Genomic DNA, 20,803 nt, shown 5'->3' with positions numbered 1-20,803 from the left:
TTGGACAAGATAATTTTTAAAGCTTTTCCCTATATAAGTCTATATAAACCCTGTGACCCACAGGGTGGGGCCATATTTGACCATAGGGGGATAATTTGAACAAATTTGGTAGAGGACCAACAGATGATGCTACATACCAAATATGAAAGCCCTAGGCCCTGTGGTTTTGGACAAGAAGATTTTCAAAGTTTTTCCCTATATAAGTCTATATAAACAAAGTGACACCCTGGGCGGGCCATATTTGACCCAAGGGAGATAATTAGAACAAACTTGATAGAGGACCATTAGATGATGCTACATACCAAATATTAAAGCCCTAGGCCCTGTGGTTTTGGACGAGAAGATTTTCAAAGTTTTTCCCAATAGAAGTCTATATAAACCATGTGATCCCCATGATTCTAAAATCGGGCAAGCAGTTTCACACAAGAAGATTTTTAAATTTTCCACTATATACATATAGGGAAAAGTGACCACGCCCTCAGGCAGCCATTTTTTTGGATAAATCAAAATGATTTGAACAATTTTGGTAGACGGTCACACAAGGACCATTTGTGTAAAATTATTCTAAAATCTGGCAAGCAGTTTCACACAAGAAGACTTTTAAAGTTTCCACTATATACATATAGGGAAAAGTGACCACGCCCTCTGGCAGCCATGTTTTTTGACAAATCAAAATAATTTAAACAATCTTGGTAGAGGGTCACACAAGGACCATTTGTGTAAAATTATTCTAAAATCGGGCAAGCAGTTTCACACAAGAAGATTCTTAAAGTTTCCACTATATACATATAGGGAAAAGTGACCACACCCTCTAGCGGCCATGTTTTTTGACGAATCAAAATAATTTGAACAACCTTGGTAGAGGGTGACATAAGGACCATTTGTGTGAAATTATTTCAAAATCGGACCATCGCTTTAGGAGATGTCGTTTGAAGATTTTCTTTTTTTTTTTTAGCTCTGACAGCCCCTATGTGCAAACAAGCGAACCGTTTGAACAACTTTGGTAGAGGACAACCCAAGGAACATCATGGCCAAGTTTCATCAATATCCATTCAGTGGTTTTGGAGATGTCATTTAAACACAAATGTTGACGATGGACGACTTGACGCATGCACGGACGACGGACACAGCATGATCACAATACCTCACCATGAGCACTTTGTGCTCAGGTGAGCTAAAAAGGCCTGAAGATAGGGTCATAAATGTGGCACCTAGGGTGTTAACAAGCTTTTCCTCTGATTTGAGCTGGTGACCTATTTTTTGACCCCACATGGCCCAGTTTCTATCTTGGCCTAGAGATCATCAAGATAAGCATTCTGTGCAAGTATGTGTCAAATCAAAGCATAAATGAAACCTCTATATGGCTGGAGAAAATTTTGCCCGTATTTTGCCAGTTATTCTAGAAAACATGAAGGAATCTAGCCAGTTTTCTAATGGATTTTATTGTGACTTAAGTTTGTGCAAGTGTGGTTAAAATCAAATGTAAAATGTCACTTCTATCGTGTTCACAATTAACAAATTTTGGCTCTTTCAGTGGTCAATCAAGGCCCGTAACTCCCGAACCTATCATTGGATCTGACAGATTCATCATGGAATCCATGATCTATTGTTGTTAAAGATATTTTGCAAGTTTGCATCAAATCAAACCATAAGTGAAGTCTATATGGCTGCAAAAGTCAAAACAGCAAATTCTGGCCCTTTAAAGGGCCATATCTCTGGAACCCATTATTGGATGTGAGCAGTTTTCAACAGGAATTGAGATATTATACTAATACAAGTTTTGTGCAAGTTTGCTTAAAATCAATTGCAAAATGTTGCCATAACTCGAGAACCAATGATGGGATCTAGCCAGAAATGAACTGAGATATTATGCCAATACAAGTTGTGTGCAAGTTTGATTAAAACTGATTGCAAAATGTGGTTTCTATTATGTTCACAGGAAATTGTGAACGGACGACAGACGAAGGGCGATCACAAAAGATCACCTTGTTACTATGTGATAGGTGAGCTAAAAAGACTGTTCCCCTTAAATTTTAGTACTTTTTACATTAAGGCTGTTATATACAATACAGTATAGTAGGAACAGTGGACAAAACTTCTCCGTATGAGATAATAAAGACCAAGAAAGTTTATATTTTACCTTAAGTTTACTTTTTATGTATTTTTTTGTTACCTAACCGACAAGAAGAGCCTGACCTCACCTGGGGTAGGTTACTGTGGACATCCGGTTTAACAGCCGAGACATATTCCATTAAAACCCAGTTTCTTTTCAATGTCAGCAGTTCAAACATACTAATCATTTATATAAAAGCTATAAGTATCACCATACCTGAGCTTGTGGTTGACTGCCCTTGTAAACCTGGCTGTATGTGAGGTGAGGTGAGACATGCCCACTCTGGTAAGCAGGCAACTGTTCTGTCGAGTTCAGGACTTTTTGCTGGCTGGGATTGGTATGCTGTTGATCTGAACGTGGAATGCTATGTTGAAAGTGGGAATGGTTGGGTGTGGACACAGGACCGTAATGTAGTGTCTGTTTCGGCACAGTGTCCCTTTGCTCAGTGCTGGATTTATCATTACTATTTGGTTGATTGTAATAATTTAGTGGTGTGGAAGTTAATTTATCTATTCCATAAAGTGTCTGAGGTTGACTTGACATGTTCTGCTGGTAGTATGTTCCTTGCTGAGGACTGAGAAGTTTACTGAGTCCATACTGATTGTTCGCATAATTGTCCCCTGCCTCTGTTCCAGAGCTTTGATGGTAAATGGACTTGGGGATTCCATAGTAAGGATCAGGCTTCTGTATTTGGTGCTGCCTGCTATCTAGTCCTAGTATGTCTTCAGGACGACACATGGGAAGCGAACTGAATGGCGGTGTGGACATGGGTTTGTTTGTGAGATCTGGGGTGTACAAACTCCTTGTCAAGCTGTCCAGGAAGGAAGGAGAGCTATATGTCAGGCTATCAGCTGGCAGATGTCTACTGTCTGTTACCTGTAATTAAAACCAAGTGCACTAACAAACAAGAGCTGTCAGAGGCTGCAACGCTGGACCATTCAACAGCCTTGTCAGTTGAATGAAAATAAAAATTGAACAAGAGCACCGCCTTGCAGGTGCAGATGCTCATCTGATTTTTTTGTCTCTGTATATTGTTCTACCATGATTTTCTAAGTCCGAAAACAGCCATAATTTTTGCAAAAAGCAATGTAGAGTTATGGTACTTGTTGTGCAGAGTTAGCTTTTAATAGCGAATAATTGCTTCAAGTTTTAAAGCAATAGCTTTGACTGTAAAAGAGAAAAGTTGACTTAAACATAAAACTTAACCAAGAAATCTGATATTTTCTAAGTCCAAAAGGGGCCATAATTCTTGCAAAAAGCAGGATGGAACTATGTTTCTTGCGGTACAGAGTCCGCTTTGGATGGTGAACAAGTGTTGCAAGTTTTAAAGCAATAGCTTTGATAGTTTAGGAGAAAAGCTGACTTAAACATAAAACTTAACCAAGAATACTGATTTTCTAAGTCTAAAAGGGGCCATAATTCTTGCAAAAAGCAGGATGGAGTTATGTTTCTTGTTGTACAGAGTCAGCTTCTGATGGTGAACAAGTGTTGTAAGTTTCAAAGCAATAGTTTTGATAGTTTAGGAGAAAAGTTGACCTAAACATAAAACTTAACCAAGGAATCTGATATTTTCTAAGTCCAAAAGGGGCCATAATTCTTGCAAAAAGCAGGATGGAGTTATGTTTCTTGCTGTACAGAGTCAGCTATTGATGGTGAACAAGTGTTGCAAGTTTTAAAGCAATAGCTTTGATAGTTTAGGAGAGAAGTTGACCTAAACATAAAACTTAACCAGGAAACCCCAACGCCTACGTCGATCAAGTGATGACAATAACTCGTCGTTTTTTCTCTCTCAAAAAATCAGATGAGCTAAAAAGGGGAATAATTTTGTTAAATTGCAAAACAGGGTTTTGGAACCTGTAAAATGCATATCATTTCATGACAATAGACAACTGTGTGAAAATTCAATCTAGTCCTGACGAGACCAAGTGGGACCTTGTTTTGGGGTAGATAGAAAATGTTTTTACTATTTTCAGTAGCCCTTGTGGTGTAAAAGATGAATCCATTTGATGACACCCTGTCATCACTGGGCAAATTTTTTTATGGAGGATTAAAGATGGCGACCAAAATGGCGTCGTAAGTAAATGATAAGTTTATGCCACATTCAGATAACATATATTTTATCAAACAATATTGCCATCAGATAGGTCCATTTAGAAGTAGATATTCCCTATAATGATGCAGACAACAAACATAACATATATTTTTATAAAAATGAAGTCGACAAATGCGTTACCAATAAAGTCAATAAAGTCTAACAGTTGTCTCCAGTCAAATATTGTGTGCATTTTTAATGCTTGCGACAATTATATTATACTGAACAACAACTAGGAAAGAAAATGTATGTCATAAGAGTTCGCCATTTATAACAGAAGATTACGTTACCATCATATATAGTTAGATACAAAAGCAAAGACTTAATATTCATAGAATTATTTGCTAAAATTGGTTATTTGAATATACTATTTGAATATACTATTTACAAGTTAACAAATACAGCGTATTTATAGTTAAAGATTAATTATTTCTGTTTTATAATAACTCAATTGTAATTAAAAATGTGAATAACATTTGCATTACAAACTAAAGATGCTTTTGAGAAAAGCGCATGTCTCCCACAACTGCCCCTATGAAAAATGTTAGTTTCTCTGGATGTTTTAGACGAGTGGATCCAATTAGATGGTCTGGATGAGTGGATCCAATCAGTAATTCAAGGGCCATAAATCAAAAGTGCCTGGGCAGATTTGGCTAGTTATCGAACTTGGGTAAGGTATTTTAGCCAAACACATTTTGTTCAAGTTTGGTGAAAATTGGATGAGAAATGTTCGACTTAGAGTGCAGACAAGCTTTGTGACAGACAGACAGACAGACAGACAGACACACACACACACACACAGACTGGAGTAAATCAATATGTCGACTTAGAGAGTGGACAAGAGTACAAGAGTAAACAGACGGATTTTTTCTGTAATTCAAGGGCCGTAACTCTAAAATGCCTGGACCGATTTGGCTAGTTATCGAACTTGGCCGAGGTCTCATGGTCAAACACATTTTGTTTAAGTTTGGTGAAGATTGGATGAGAAATATTCGAATTAGAGTGCAGACAAGAAAAAAAAGACCGATTCTTGGTAATTCAAGGGCCATAACTCCAAGACACCTGAACAGATTTGGCTAGTTATCGAACTTGGCCGAGGTCTTATGGTCAAACACATTTTGTTCAAGTTTGGTGAAAATTGGATGAGAAATGTTCGACTTAGAGTGCAGACAAGCTTTGTGACAGACAGACAGACAGACAGACAGACACACACACACACACAGACTGGAGTAAATCAATATGTCTCCCACACCACTGTGTGGTGGGAGACATAAATATACAGTAAAACAGTTTGACTAGTGAGTAGTCTAAGGCATGTATTTGAACTAGAACTTGTGAATTGGAATCAGCATAGTTTCAATTGCAAATTTATACAATATTAACATGTATTCAGGCCTCGACCTTAGCGGTGGACCGTTGGACCGACGCAACCAAAATATCGGCAGGTCCACTAACTATCAAAAGTTGGGTAGACCGACGGTCAACCAATTTTCAGTCACGGTCTGCAAATAAAATAAAACCCTTAAAAGTAAACAAATAGGGGGGGAAATCATACCCATATCGGCGAATTCACAAAACGAAAGTTGATTTTGCCTTAAGTACGGCATTCTACCGTTAAAAGCATTGGCGAGTTAAAGTCAGGAGAGCACGAATGGACTACTCACCGATCGGGCGAGTGGTTTTTACGTGGTATTTACCAAATTGAGAAATTACATCAGGCAAAATTACCTGGATTGACTGGAATTTACCCGCGAATCGTAAAAAATATCAAAACGTCATGCTGGTAATTTTCCATTCCACAAGCACGTGCGCCCTATCGTAATGTCTAATTTACATCGCAGTTACTTTTGACACAAAAAACGCGCGTAGTGCATTCATTTTTTAATATAATCGCTTTAAATTTTCAACACCGCTTGAGAACTAACACAGTCTGAATTCTATAACAATTTTAATAAGATATCGACAGGAATGTAGGCAAAATTCTTTAAAAACGATCAAATTTTCATATAATGTTTTGTAAAATTTCAAGCAGCGCGATCTTGATTATTTATTTCTTTCTTAAAGTAAATAAACGGTACATACTATGGTAATAAAATTCAGACTTTTGACCAGAAAGTACAAAAAACACAATTAAAAAATCTTAAATAATGAAAAAGCGGCAGCAATTTAAATACATGGAGTAAAACGATTTTTGGCAAACAGATTTGTTAGCGCGGCAGAATAGGTTACGTGACCTAATGAACGTAAATAGAAATGTGGTTTTAAAATAAAGCAGTATGATGTCGTTGCGGTTTTTAATAAGTTTTAAATGATTCTTTGTACATGTATTTTTTGACACAACACTTTGTTAGATATTCTTCTCAAACAATAATGTAAATTTCTTGAGGGCAAATAGGTCACAGAGGTAGGACATCCACTATTATCTTTCACGGTTTGACACATTTACATGTCAGTTTATTCGGGATATTGCACATTCGCTTTTAAAAAATTAAAGAAAAAACTTTTTTACTGATTTCTTCTCAAAAATTAAAGGAATCGAGACAGTACGATCAGACAGTGATGTGTCACATGGCGCGAAAACATGACGTAATGCCATGACAATCTCGGGGAAACTATACCGCTTTGATCTCCGCTTCAGATGCCACGAATAACCGACACACTTCTTTTAGCTCTTTGAGAGGGTGTTAATTGAAGATGAAAACAAGGTCAATTAGCTTAATTTATCATCAGAATAATTACCGATAATTAATTGTTGATGTTTTCTTTTTTCACTTTCAACACAGGTCGGGGGGATGATGATTATTGTGTCCATATTTTGGGACACTTTTCAAAATAATTATTTTTCGGGATAACAGATTGCTACAGTCTTCCATTTTTAATTATTTTAGAAATAAGTCCTGTTGCTTTGAGTCATATGAAGTAATGACGTCTACAGCATCACAATTTATGTGATAGAATTGGAGGTCCACTAAAGTCTAAGCAGGTCTACTAGATTTTAGCAGTTGGTGGACCTGCTGGCAACTGCTGACAAAAGTTAAGGTCGAGGCCTGGTATTCAGTTAAACAGTAACATCTATAAGGTTTTAAGTACCATATGATTATAACATATTATACAGAAGATGTATAATGAAATATACAAAATGCGCGCACTGTTACATCTACATCTTGCAGATGAGCAAGCCGGCTGACTTTCGCAACCACGTTTGATCATGTTGCGCAGCTGTCTTCTATAATAAAACATACAAAAAGGACCATAACATTTCGGTACAACAAATGGTTTCTGTAGTCAAGATGTATTCGATATATCCAATGATATTGATGTATTTTCACTACTCCTGTACCACTATGTACAACAAGGGCTCACACAGAACGTCATAATGGAGTCACCTATAAGAGATCGTGTGTCAGTGGACATTAAGGAAACAGTGTTGAGTATTCAGCTATAATACCTGACCTTGTTCACATGCTTTGTCCGGCGGTTGTGATAGCACTGCAAGTCATTTTGGAGTTGGAAAAGGAATTGTTGTGAAGATATTGTGTTCAGGCAGGTTCTGCACCTTTGGCTTGTGTCGGCGATCCGACGTCGGATTTCGAAACTGTTATGAAGTCTGTACGAAGTTTATTGCAAAGTGCTATGGTTATCATACAGACCCTGAAAGCAACATGTGTGGGCTTAAAAAGTAGAGAAATCACCTTCTGCGGCACTGTAAATATCTTCATTCCCTCCCACAACCAAGTTGTTTGGACAGAATGTAAAACGTGCTCATCTGCAAACATGCATATGGAAAAGTGCTCTAGAACCAAACCCCTAATCTCGACCCAACATTATTTGGATGGGAAAAAGTTCAAGCAACAAAATCGCTTTGTCCTATTATGATAAAAGACAGGGTAGCACTCATGAAACATGATCAAATGTGGTTGCTAAAGTCAGCAGGCTAGCTCCTCTGCAAGATGTAGATGTAACAGTGATGTACAATATTTTATGCATGCATGGGAAGTGTAGTTTGTAACAACCCTCAAACAAAACAAAATGTAGTTGGAGTACAGCAAAGCAAAGCTTTCAGCATTCCCAATCTTGTAACATACAGATTTGTGACCACTATCAAGTCAGCACTTTGCTGATATTTCGAATGATAGCATTTTCCTATAAAGGAATTTTGTGTTATTGATAATGTGACCCACGTTTATGCCATCACACCATTGCAGTCATTAACCTAGTCAAGACAAACATTTTGTATATTTTATTATACATCTTCTATATAATATGGTACTTAAAACCTTAAAAATGTTACTGTTTAACTGAATTTAGGCTAATTGTTTATATGTGCAATTGAAACTATGCCGATTCCAATTCACAAGTTCTAGTTCAAACACATGCCTCAGACTACAAACTAGTCAAACTGTTTTGCTGTATATGTTTTAATCCAAATGTTATTCACATTTTTAATGGTAACGTATTGTAATGTAAATTACAACTGAGTTATTATAAAACAGAAGTTATTAATCTATAACTATAAATACACTGCATTTGTTAACTTGTAAATAGTATATTTGAATAACCAATTTGGCAAATAATTCTATGAATACTATTTAACAATACATGATGGTAACGTAACTTTCTATTATAAATGGCGAACTCTTATGATACACATTTTCTTTCCAAGTTCTTGTTCAGTATAATATAACTGTCGCAAGCATTAACTAGAATGTGTCTGTAGGACACAGGGTGTGCCCCCCACTGGTACATTTGTCACAAATAAGGGGCAATAATTCAAATGTTTGCAGTCTTAATGGGGTATAGCCTCAACAAACATTTTATGAAAAGGATTCATTATTCTAGGCCCTATACTTTTTGAGCTATGAGCATCACAAACAAAAAATCCACTATTTTGGCTATTTCAAGGGCCATAACTCTGTAATAAGAGCTAAGATTCTCAAGAAGAATGCCAAGTGTGCAAGGTCACATCATGTTAAAGACTCCAGCAAGGTTTCCTGAATTTACATCTAATACTTTTTGAGCTAGGCACATAATTAGGTGAAAAAGTGCATTTTTAACTATTTCAGGGGCCATAACTTTAAAAATAGGGGGTGGAGCCAGCCAAAAAATTAGAGGTGTGCAAGTTTATATCATGATAAAGACTTATGCAAGTTTTCAACCATTCATATTAAATACTTTTTGAGCTAGGTGCGTCACAAGGTGAAAATGTACAATTTTTACTATTTCAGGGTCCATAACTCTAAAAATAGGGGGCGGACCCAAATGAAAAATAGGAGGTGCGCAAGTTCATATCATGATTAAGACTCATGCAAGGTTTCATGAATCTATATCAAATACTTTTTGAGCTAGGCATGTCACAAGGTGAAAATGAACAATTTTGACTATTTCAGGGGCCATAACTCTGAAAATAGGGGGCGGAGCCAGATGAACAAGAGCTGTCTCCATAGGATGACACATGCCCCCGATGGCACTTTGAATGAAAATATAGTTATGGCCGATGTTAGAGTTTAGGACCTTTGACCTACGGAACTGGGTCTTGCGCGCGACACGACGTCTTACTGTGTCACACATTCATGCGTAGTTATTTTAAAATCCATGCATGAATGACAAAGATATGGACCGGACACGCCCATCAATGCACTATCATGAAAAATGACCTTTAACGTCTAAGTGTGACCTTGACCTTTGAGCTACGGACCTGGGTCTTGCGCTCGACACGTCGTCTTACTGTGGTACACATTCATGCCAAGTTATTTGAAAATCCATCCATCTATGACAAAGTTATGGACTGGACACGCCCATCAATGCACTATCCTTTAATGTCTAAGTGTGACCTTGACCTTTGAGCTACGGACCTGGGTCTTGCGCATGACACGTTGTCTTACTGTGGTACACATTCATGCCCAGTTATTTGAAAGTCCATCCATCGATGACAAAGATATGGACCAGACACGCCCATCAATGCACTATCCTTTAATGTCTAAGCGTGACCTTGACCTTTGAGCTACTGGCCTGGGTCTTGCGTGCGACACGTTGTCTTACTGTGGTACACATTCATGCCAAGTTATTTGAAAATCCATCCATCGATGACAAAGATATGGACTGGACACGAAAATTGCGGACAGACTGACAGACCGACAGACTGACGGACCGACAGACGGTTCAAAAACTATATGCCTCCCTTCGGGGGCATAAAAATAGGAGGTGCGCAAGTTCATATAATGATTAAGACTCATGCAAGGTTTCATGAATCTATATCAAATACTTTTTGAGCTAGGCATGTCACAAGGTGAAAATGGGCATTTTTGACTATTTCAGGGGCCATAACTCTGAAAATAGGGGGCGGGGCCAGATGAAAAATAGGAGGTGCGCAATTTCATATCATGATTAAGACTCATGCAAGGTTTCATGAATCTATATCAAATACTTTTTGAGCTAGGCATGTCACAAGGTGAAAATGTGCATTTTTGACTATTTCAGGGGCCATAACTCTGAAAATAGGGGGCAGAGCCAGGCAAAAAATAGGAGGTGCGCAAATTCATATCATGATAAAGACTCATGCAAGGTTGTATCAATTTATATCAAATACTTTTCGAGCTAGGCACGTCACGAACTTCAGACGGACGGACGCATGCACGGACGGACGCACGGACAAGACCAAATCTATATGCCCCCACCACTCATGGGGGGGGGGGGGGGGGGGGGCACAAAAAAGCACAAAATATATGACTGAAGACTTACCGTTAGACTTCAATGGTAACATAATTGTAACGTAGACTGAATTTTTATGAAAATATATGTTACATGTGTTGTACACAGCATTCTGGAGAGTATCCACTTATAGGTAGAATGACCTGATGGCAATATTGTTCAATAAAATGTCTGTTAACTGAATTTGGTGTCAACTTATCATTTGCTTAAGACGTCATTTTAGCTGCCATCCTTAATCCTCCATAAAAAAATTTGCCCAATGATGACAGAGTGTCATCAAACGGCTTAAACTTCTACAACACAAAACAGCTTAAAACCATTAAAATAATTTCTATCTACCGCAAAACAAGGTTCAGACAGAAACAAACTTCCTCTTCCATTCCCATTGGTGGGTACTGAGATACCAGCTTACATATAAGAATTTAACCAAAAACTGCTAAGTTGAAAAAGGGGCATAATTTTGTAAAAATGCAAAGTAGAGTTATTGAACCTTAGCACTGCATGTCATATCATGACAGTGAATAAGTGTGTGAAGTTTCAATCCTTTTCCATTAGTGGATACTGAGATACCAGCTTACATACAAAATCTTAACCAACTAGAGCTATCACTAAAGGTGATGAATGTACCCACCCCCCCCCCCCCCCACATGCACTGACACAGTACATTGCAATTTGACGCACACAAGACTGCATAATTATGTGGACTGTATGTATACAGTATAGTAACAAAACACAAAGTCCCATAACTATGCAGAATATTTATCTAAAAGAACGTAACATGCACCATGCACAACTAGGGTTGGTACTGATCACTTGTGTGAAGTTTCATTAAATTGTGTGCAAGGGCTCGGAAGATTAGGCGCGCACAAGTCTGCATATGCAGACTGTATGTACATAGTATGTTAACAAAAAACAAAGTCCCATAACTCTGCAATTTTTTCTTTTTAAAGAACCTAACAAACACCATGCACAACTACTGTTGTTACTGATCACTTGTGTGAAGTTTCATTAAATTGTTTCAAGGGGATGAGGAGAGATGGTGCGCACAAGATTGTGTCTATGTATATAGTATAGTAACAAAAAACAAGCAAATTCGATGAATTGGTATCCCCCGCCGAAAGGGTTTGTGGTCAGGAATGGCAAAAAAATATATCTGGCAAAAAGTTACGGATGTTACTAAGAAGCAAATAATTTCATTTGTCAAAATCAATTTAAGAGAAAATGAATGCTATTTTTTGGTTGGGGAAGCGGGGGCAGCAGGGGTGACTGGGTGAGGGTACAAAACATTGATTATTGATGTTGATTATAAATATTGAAATATTGATGGAAAATTAAAAAAAAAAATTTAAAAAAATGGGGGGGGGGGGGGGGGGGGGGGGGGGGGGGGGGGGGGGGGGGAATGACTTGGTGGAGGAGTGAGGTGGGGGAACAGTACAACTTTGCATGTTGATAAATATTCATGGAAGGTTTGAAAATAATAATAATAAAAAGGAAATAATTTTTTTTTTTTTGGGGGGGGGGGGGGGTGGGGGGGGGGAGGGGGTGTGACGAAGGCAAGGCAAGGTGGTGACAGGTGTGGGTACACAACTTCACATGTGTTTACAATAAATGTTCATGGAAAAGAATGAAAGAAGTTTTATGAAATTCTACCAACTGGTTGGTTTGTTATGTACAAATCAGTAGATTTTCAAACAATTAAAGGGCAATAACTCTAAGGAAAATTGACCAATTGAAAAAAAAAATGACAGACATCATCGAAGTATGTTGGTTCATATTTATTTTAAGTTTCATGAAATTCCAACAGCTTGTTACTGAGAAATGGCTGCAGATGTGGATTTTTCATTAAATCAAGGGCAATAACTCTAAGGGAAATTGACCAATCCAAAAAAAACTTGATGGGCATCATTGCAGTATGTTGGTTCATATTTATTTCAAGTTTCATGAAATTCTACCTGCTAGTTACTGAGAAATGGCTGCGGATGGACATTTTTGGGCATTTTCATTAAATTAAGGGCAATAACTCTAAGGGAAATTGACCAATCCAAAAAAAAAACTTGACTGGCATCATCGCAGTATGTTGGTTCATGTTTATTTCAAGTTTCATGAAATTCTACCTGCTAGTTACTGAGAAATGGCTGCGGACGGACGCATGCACACACGGACGCATGGACGTGACGGACGGACAACGCCATTTCAATACCCACCTCCCGATTTCATCGGCGGGGGATAACAAAGTCCCGTAACTCTGCAATTTTTTTTTCTGAAAGAACCTAACATGCCCCATGCACAATTACTGTTGTTACTGATCACTTGTGTGAAGTTTCATTCAATTGTGTCAAGGGGACAGACGTGTATACGGACAGACAACCTGAAACCAATATACCACCCCCCGCCCCGCCACCCCCTTACAACTTTGTTGTTCGGGGGTACAAAAACTGCTATGTTGAAAAAGGGACATAATTTTGTAACAACAGGGCCATGATGGCCCTATATCGCTCACCAGAGTTGATCTGGCCTACTGACCTAGTTTATGACCCCACATGACCCAGTTTCGAACTTGGCCTAGAGATCATCAACAAAAAACATTCTGACCAAGTTCCATAAAGATTGGGTCACAACTGCGACCTCTAGAGAGTTCACAAGCTTTTCCTTTGATCTGGCCTACTGACCTAGTTTTTGACCCAACATGACCCAGTTTCGAACTTGAAGATCATCAAAACTAACATAGTGACCAAGTTTCATAAAGATTGGGTCACAAATGTGGCCCTTTAGAGTGTTCACAAGGCAAATGTTGACTGATGATGGCCGCCGGACAATGACCGGTCACAATAGGTCACCTTGCGCACTTTGTGCTCTAGTGAGCTAAAAATGCAAAGTAGAGTTATGTAACCTGTGCATTACATGTCAGATCATGACAGTGAAGAAGTGTGTGAAGTTTCAATCCATTCCCATTAGCGGGTACTGAGATACCAGCTTACATACAAAAACTTAATCAAAAACTGCTAAGTCGAAAAAGGGGCATAATTTTGTAAAAAAACACGAAGTAGAGTTATGGAACCTGTGCACTGCATGTCAGATCATCACTGTAAACAAGTGTGTGAACTTTCAATCCATTCCCGTCAGTGGGTACTGAGATACCAGCATACATATAAAACCTTAACCAAAAATTTATAAGCCAAAAAAAGGGCATAATTTTGTAAAAATGCAAAGTAGAGTTATGGAACCTGTTTCACTGCATGTCAGATAATCACAGTGAACAAGTGTTTTACATATAAAACCTCAACCAAAAACAAGAGGACCATGATGGTCCTGAATCGCTCACCTGTTCCCACATGACCCAGTTTTGAGTACGATGTTGTTTTTTCTATTATTTGACATAGTGACCTAGTTTTTGAGCTCATGTGACGCAGTTTTGAACTTGACCTAGATATCATCAAGACAAAAATTCTGACCAATTTTCTTGAAGATCCATTGAAAAATATGGCCTCTAGAGGTCAGAAGGTAGGTTTTTCTATTATTTGACCTATTGACCTAGTTTTTGAAGATATGTGACCTAGATATCATAAAGGTGAATATTCTCACTAAATTTCATGAAGATCTCATGAAAAATATGTCCTCCAGAGAGGTCACAAGGTTTTTTTATTATTTGACTTACTGACCTAGTTTTTGATGGCATGTGACCCAGTTGCAAACTTGATCTAGATATCATCAAGGTGGAAATTCTGACCAATTTTCATGAAGATCCATTCTAAAGTATGGCCTCTAGAGAGGTCACAAAGTTTTTCTATTTTTAGACCTACTGACCTAGTTTTTGATTGCAGTTGACCCAGTTTCAAACTTGACCTAGATATCATCAAGATGAACATTTAGACCAATTTTCATACAGATCCCATGAAAAAAGTGGCCTCTAGAAAGATCACAAGGTTTTTTCATTATTTGACCTACTGACCTAGTTTTTGACCGCACATGACCCAGTTACAAACCTGACCTAGATATCATCATGCTGAACATTCTCACCAATTTTCATGAAGATCCATTGAGAAATATGGCCTCTAGAGACATCACAAGGTTTTTCTATTTTTAGACCTACTGACCTAGTTTTTGATCGCAGTTGACCCAGTTCCGAACTAGACCTAGATATCATCAAGATGAACATTCTGACCAATTTTCATGAAGATCTCTTGAAAAATATGGCCTCTAGAGAGGTCACAAGGTTTTTCTATTTTTAGACCTACTGACCTAGTTATTGACCACACATGACCCAGTTTCAAACTTGACCTAGATATCATCAAGGTGAACATTCTGACCAATTTTCATAAAGATCCCATGAAAAATATGGCCTCTAGAGAGGTCACAAAGTTTTTTTATTTTAAGACCTACTGACCTAGTTTTGATTGCACGTGACCCAGTTTCAAACTTGACCTAGATATCATCAAGGAGAACATTCTGACCAATTTTCATGAAGATCCATTGAAAAATATGACCTCTAGAGAGGTCACAAGGTTCTTCTATTTTTAGACCTACTGACCTAGTTTTTGACCCCACGTGACCCAGTTTCGAATTTAATCTAGATATCATCAAGGTGAACATTCTGACCAATTTTCATGAAGATCTCATGAAAAATATGGCCTCTAGAGAGGTCACAAGGTTTTTCTATTTTTAAATCTACTGACCTAGTTTTTGACCCCACGTGACCCAGTTTCGAACTTGACCTAGATATCATCAAGATGAACATTCTGACCAATTTTCATGAAGATCCATTAAAAAAATATGGCCTCTAGAGAGGTCACAAGGTTTTTCTATTTTTAGACCTACTGACCTAGTTTTTGACCGCATGTGACCCAGTTTCGAACTTGACCTAGATATCATCAAGGTGAACAGTCTGACCAATTTTCATGAAGATCTCATGAAAAATATGGCCTCTAGAGAGGTCACAAGGTTTTTCTATTTTTAGATCTACTGACCTAGTTTTTGACCGCACGTGACCCAGTTTCGAACTTGACCTAGATATCATCAAGATGAACATTCTGACCAACTTTCATAAAGATCCCATGAAAAATGTGACCTCTAGAGTGGTCACAAGCAAAAGTTTACGCACGCACGCACGGACGACGGACGCTGCGCGATCACAAAAGCTCACCTTGTCACTTTGTGACAGGTGAGCTAAAAAGGGGCATAATTTTGTAAACAAGTGCTGTCGGAAGACAGCAACGCTCGACTATTCAACAGCTTTGTCAACTGAATGAATACAAAAGTCGAAAAAGGGGCATAATTTTGTAAAAATGCAAAACAGGGTTATGGAACCTGCACAGTGCTTATCAGCTCATGACAGTGGACAAGTGTGTGAAGTTTCAATCCATTCCCATAAGTAGGTACTGAGATACCACCTCACATAAAAGAATTTAACCAAAAACTGCTAAGTTGAATGAAAAAGGGGCATAATTTTGTAAAATGAAAAGTAGAGTTATTGAACCTTTGCACTGCATGTCATACCATGACAGTGAAAAAGTGTGTGAAGTTTCAATCCATTCCCATCAGTGAGTACTGAGATACCAGCTTACATATACAAAAACTTAACCAGAAACTGATAAATCAAGGGACATAATTTGGAAAAAAATGCAAAGTAGAGTTATGAGACCTGTACAGTGCATTTTAGATCATGACAGTATACAAGTGTGTGAAGTTTCAATCCATTCTATGTGGAAAAAGAGGTATAATTTTGAAAAAAAACAAAAAACAAAGTAGAGTTATAGGACCTGCTTAGTGCATGTCAGATCATGACAGTGAAGAAGTGTGTGATGTTTCAATCTATTCCCATTAGTGAGTACTGAGATACCAGCTTACATACAAAACCTTAATCAAAAAAGTCAAAAAAGGGGCAAAATTTTGTAAAAGATAGAGTTATGGAACCTGTGCAATGTAAGTCTGTTTATCACAGTGAATAAGTGTGTGAAGTTTCAATCCATTCCCATTTTCTATCTACCGCAAAACAAGGTTCAGATAGAAACAAGCTTCCTTGTCCATTCCCATTGGGGGGTACTGAGATACCAGCTTACATATAAGAATTTAACCAAAAACTGCTAAGTTGAAAAAGGGGCATAATTTTGTAAAAATGCAAAGTAGAGTTATTGAACCTTAGCACTGCATGTCATATCATGACAGTGAATAAGTGTGTGAAGTTTCAATCCTTTTCCATTACTGGATACTGAGATACCTGCTTAAATACAAAAACTTAACCAAAAACTGCTAATTCGAAAAAGGGGAATAATTTTGAAGAAATTGGAAAGTAAAGTTATGGGACCTGCACAGTGTATGTCAGATCATGACTGTGAACAAGTGTCCATTCTCATTAGTGGATACTGAGATACCAGCTTACATACAACAAGAGCTGTCCGTAAGACAGCCAAGCTCGAATATTCGAAATATTGTCCCAGAAGCAGGAAATTATTACCCAAAGGCCATACCAAATTGATATGTCGTTCGTCGGAACTACCGCATCAATAATTTCATTCCCGAGAAAAAAAAATAAAAATCACCCGCCCGCACGTACATAAAAATCTCCGAAAAAAAATTTTTTTCCCGATTACGCGGTCCGGAATAATAACGGCAAAGCAGGTTTTATCGCTGTTTTAATGCGTCAAAGTGATATTGATCGGATTCCATGCATCCGTAATACATGTTACTGATGACCAAAACTCAAAAAGTCAGGAATTATGGTGTTGTTCATCATTTGTTTTAAATCTGGAGTGTCTGTGCTAGTGCCACACATGGCCTTCGATGTGTCGGTAGGTAATGAAGTAGGCACGTTCTACTTTTGTTCAATACAGTGAAAGGAACGAATCACGACTTGTAAGACGTGCACGGGGATGCAGTTAAAAAAATATTTGGAAATATTGTTCAGATATAGTTTTCAAACCATTTGTTATCAGTTATTTAGTTCAGTATGGTATATCTAGAGCCCAAAGCTGAGGCCGACTACTATCTTAAAAAAATGTTTGTTCACAGATCCGGACCGACCTATCACATTGTCTAGGCCAAATCTTTTTGAACGTAACTTCTTTAGTACAGCAGTCAGATATTCTATCGAAACGCATTTAGTCAATTTAAAAATTGTTTAGCTTTTCAAATAAGTAGTGTAGATATAAAATATGTCCTTTTGTAACCCCAATTTTGCCTGTTTGTCTATTACTTGGCTGTGAATTGATACAACGAAAAAAAAACTGGAAAAAACAGACCTCCCCAACTCTAAATTTCTAGTTCAGTCAAAGCAAAACAAACAACACTTTAAGGGTGGCCATATTGGGATCATTCTTTGTCAGTCTTGTTATCATTTTTGCCTGAAATGAATCTCCACCACAAAAACAAAAGCTAGCCTGATCTGTTAAGAAATTATTCCAAAGGGATTCGAGCAATGTCGAAGCATCTGTATGACCAACTCTGTTTGGTCTCACTGGTCAAGTGGTTTATTACTTCCCTTCACCTCTATGGGTTGGAGTTCCACTAGGGGCACAAATTTGTTCATGTGCCAAAGCCATCTAACTGTGCTTCAGAAGAAATGTTATTCCACACATGTACCTGTTTTGTCTTAAATAGGCAGGCCTTCAGATTAATGTAGAAAAATCAAAATTAAAGATAAGACACTCATCCCTTAGAAATTATAACTAAAAAAAACCAAAGTGATTCAGTGAGGTTTGGCAAGAATTTATTTGCAAAATCATTCATGTAGTCTTTAAAACATAATAGAAAAGCTATATACTGTGTTACCCACACTGTAAATGTTTGATTTCTGTGTTATTTCTAAAGAAATGTTAACTTCATGTATAATCATAACCGCCTCCTCAAGGGTCCAAGCTGGGAAAAAAAATAAAAAAAGCCCGCTCGCTCCATGTAAAATCTACCCGCCTCTGAAAAAATCAAAATTGAGAAAAAAAAAATAAAATAAAAATTTCGCTCGCCCGCTCCATTTTTTTTTGAAAATTTTCCGAAGAACTATTAATCAATTTGGTATGGCCAAAAAGGTTAAATATCAAGAGTTTTAAGTTCAAAAGGGGACATAATTTGACCAAAATGCATATCAGAGTTATGGGACTTGATGCTATTGACTAGTTTTATAACCCCGAAGGCACATGTGAAGTTTCAATTCAATATCTGCATTAGTTTTGGAGACAGTAACTTGCATGTAAAACTTTAACCAGAATTTTCTAAGTCCAAAAGGGGACATAATTTGCCCAAAATACATGTCAGAGTTATGGGACTTGACCCAGTGAGGTTGGTAATTGATCTAGAAAAAGAAAAAATAAGTTTCAAATCTATACGCCCTTTAGTAATAGCTGTATGTACTTGCACGCAAAACTTTAACCAGGATTTTCTAAGTCCAAAAGGGGGCATAATTTGGCCAAAATGAAGGTCAGAGTTATGGTACTTGCTGCTATCATCTAGTTTTATAACCCCAAAGACACGTGAAGTTTCAATTAAATATCTGCATTAGTTTTGGAGATAGTAACTTGCATGTAAAACTTTAACCAGAATTTTCTAAGTCCAAAAGGGGGAATAATTTGCTCAAAATACAAGTCAGAGCTATGGGACTTGACCAAGTGAGTTTGGTAATTGATCTAAAAAAAGAATAAATAAGTTTCAAATCTATATGCCTTTTAGTAATAGCTGTATGTACTTACACGCAAAACTTTAACCAGAATTTTCTAAGTCCAAAAGGGGGCATAATTTGACCAAAATGCATATCAGAGTTATGGGACTTGCTGCTATCAACCCCGAAGACACATGTGAAGTTTCAATTCAATATCTGCATTAGTTTTGGAGACAGTAACTTGCATGTAAAACTTTAACCAGAATTTTCTAAGTCCAAAAGGGGGAATAATTTGCTCAAAATACAAGTCAGAGTTATGGAACTTGACCCAGTGAGGTTGGTAATTGACCTAGAAAAGGAAACAAGAGGACCATGATGGTCCTGAATCGCTCACCTCTTCCCACATGACCCAGTTTTGAGTATGACGTCGTTTTTTCTATTATTTGACATAGTGACCTAGTTTTTGAGCTCATGTGACCCAGTTTTGAACTTGACCTAGATATTATCAAGATAAAAATTCTGACCAATTTTCATGAAGATCCATTGAAAATAGGTCACAAGGTTTTTCTATTATTTGACCTATTGACCTAGTTTTCGAAGGTACGTGACCCTGTTTTGAACTTTACCTAGATATCATCAAGGTGAACATTCTCACTAATTTTCATGAAGATCTCATGAAAAATATGGCCTCTAGAGAGGTCACAAGGTGTTTCTATTTTTATACCTACTGGCCTAGTTTTTGACCGCACCTGACCCAGTTTCGAAACTGACCTAGATATAATCAAGGTGAACATTCAGATCAATTTTCATGAAGATCCATTGAAAGATATGGCCTCTAGAGAGGTCAAAAGATTTTAATAATTTTAGACCTACTGACCTAGTTTTTGACCTCAGTTGACCCAGTTTCAAACTTGACCTAGATATCATCAAGATGAACATTCTGACCAACTTTCATACAGATCCCATGAAAAGTATGGCCTCTAGAGAGGTCACAACGTTTTTTTATTATTTGACCTACTGACCTAGTTTTTTAAGGCACATGACCCAGTTTAAAATTTGACCTAGATATCATCAAGGTGAACATTCTGACCAATTTTTATGGAGATCCATTCACAAGTATGGCCTCTAGAGAGGTCACAAGGTTTTTCTATTTTTAGACCTACTGACCTAGTTTTTAACCGCACATGACCCTATTTCGAACTTGACCTAGATATCATCAAGATGAACATTCAGACCAATTTTCATACAGATCCCATGGAAAATATGGCCTTTAGAGAGGTCACAAGGTTTTTCTATTATTTGACCT

The 20,803-nt window shown here is 37.6% G+C and overlaps 1 protein-coding gene across 2 annotated transcripts in view; it reads right to left on the bottom strand.

Moving 5' to 3' along the window:
- Positions 1-1,845: 1,845 nt before the first annotated feature.
- Positions 1,846-20,803, bottom strand: part of LOC123559589 (uncharacterized) — an 89,650-nt gene continuing 70,692 nt past the window's right edge. The window contains exon 4 of one of the 2 annotated variants that reach the window (XM_053552554.1): positions 1,846-2,989. In XM_053552554.1, coding sequence (XP_053408529.1) covers positions 2,321-2,989 — 669 coding nt within the window. In that variant the 3' untranslated portion in view covers positions 1,846-2,320. The remainder of the gene's footprint in view (positions 2,990-20,803) is intronic. The other variant, XM_053552553.1, reaches the window with a different exon arrangement.

Source organism: Mercenaria mercenaria, chromosome 10, assembly GCF_021730395.1.
Source record: "Mercenaria mercenaria strain notata chromosome 10, MADL_Memer_1, whole genome shotgun sequence".
Lineage (NCBI taxonomy): Eukaryota > Metazoa > Mollusca > Bivalvia > Venerida > Veneridae > Mercenaria > Mercenaria mercenaria.
Note: the sequence above shows the minus strand (reverse complement) of the source record. Positions and strands in the feature narration are given on the sequence as shown.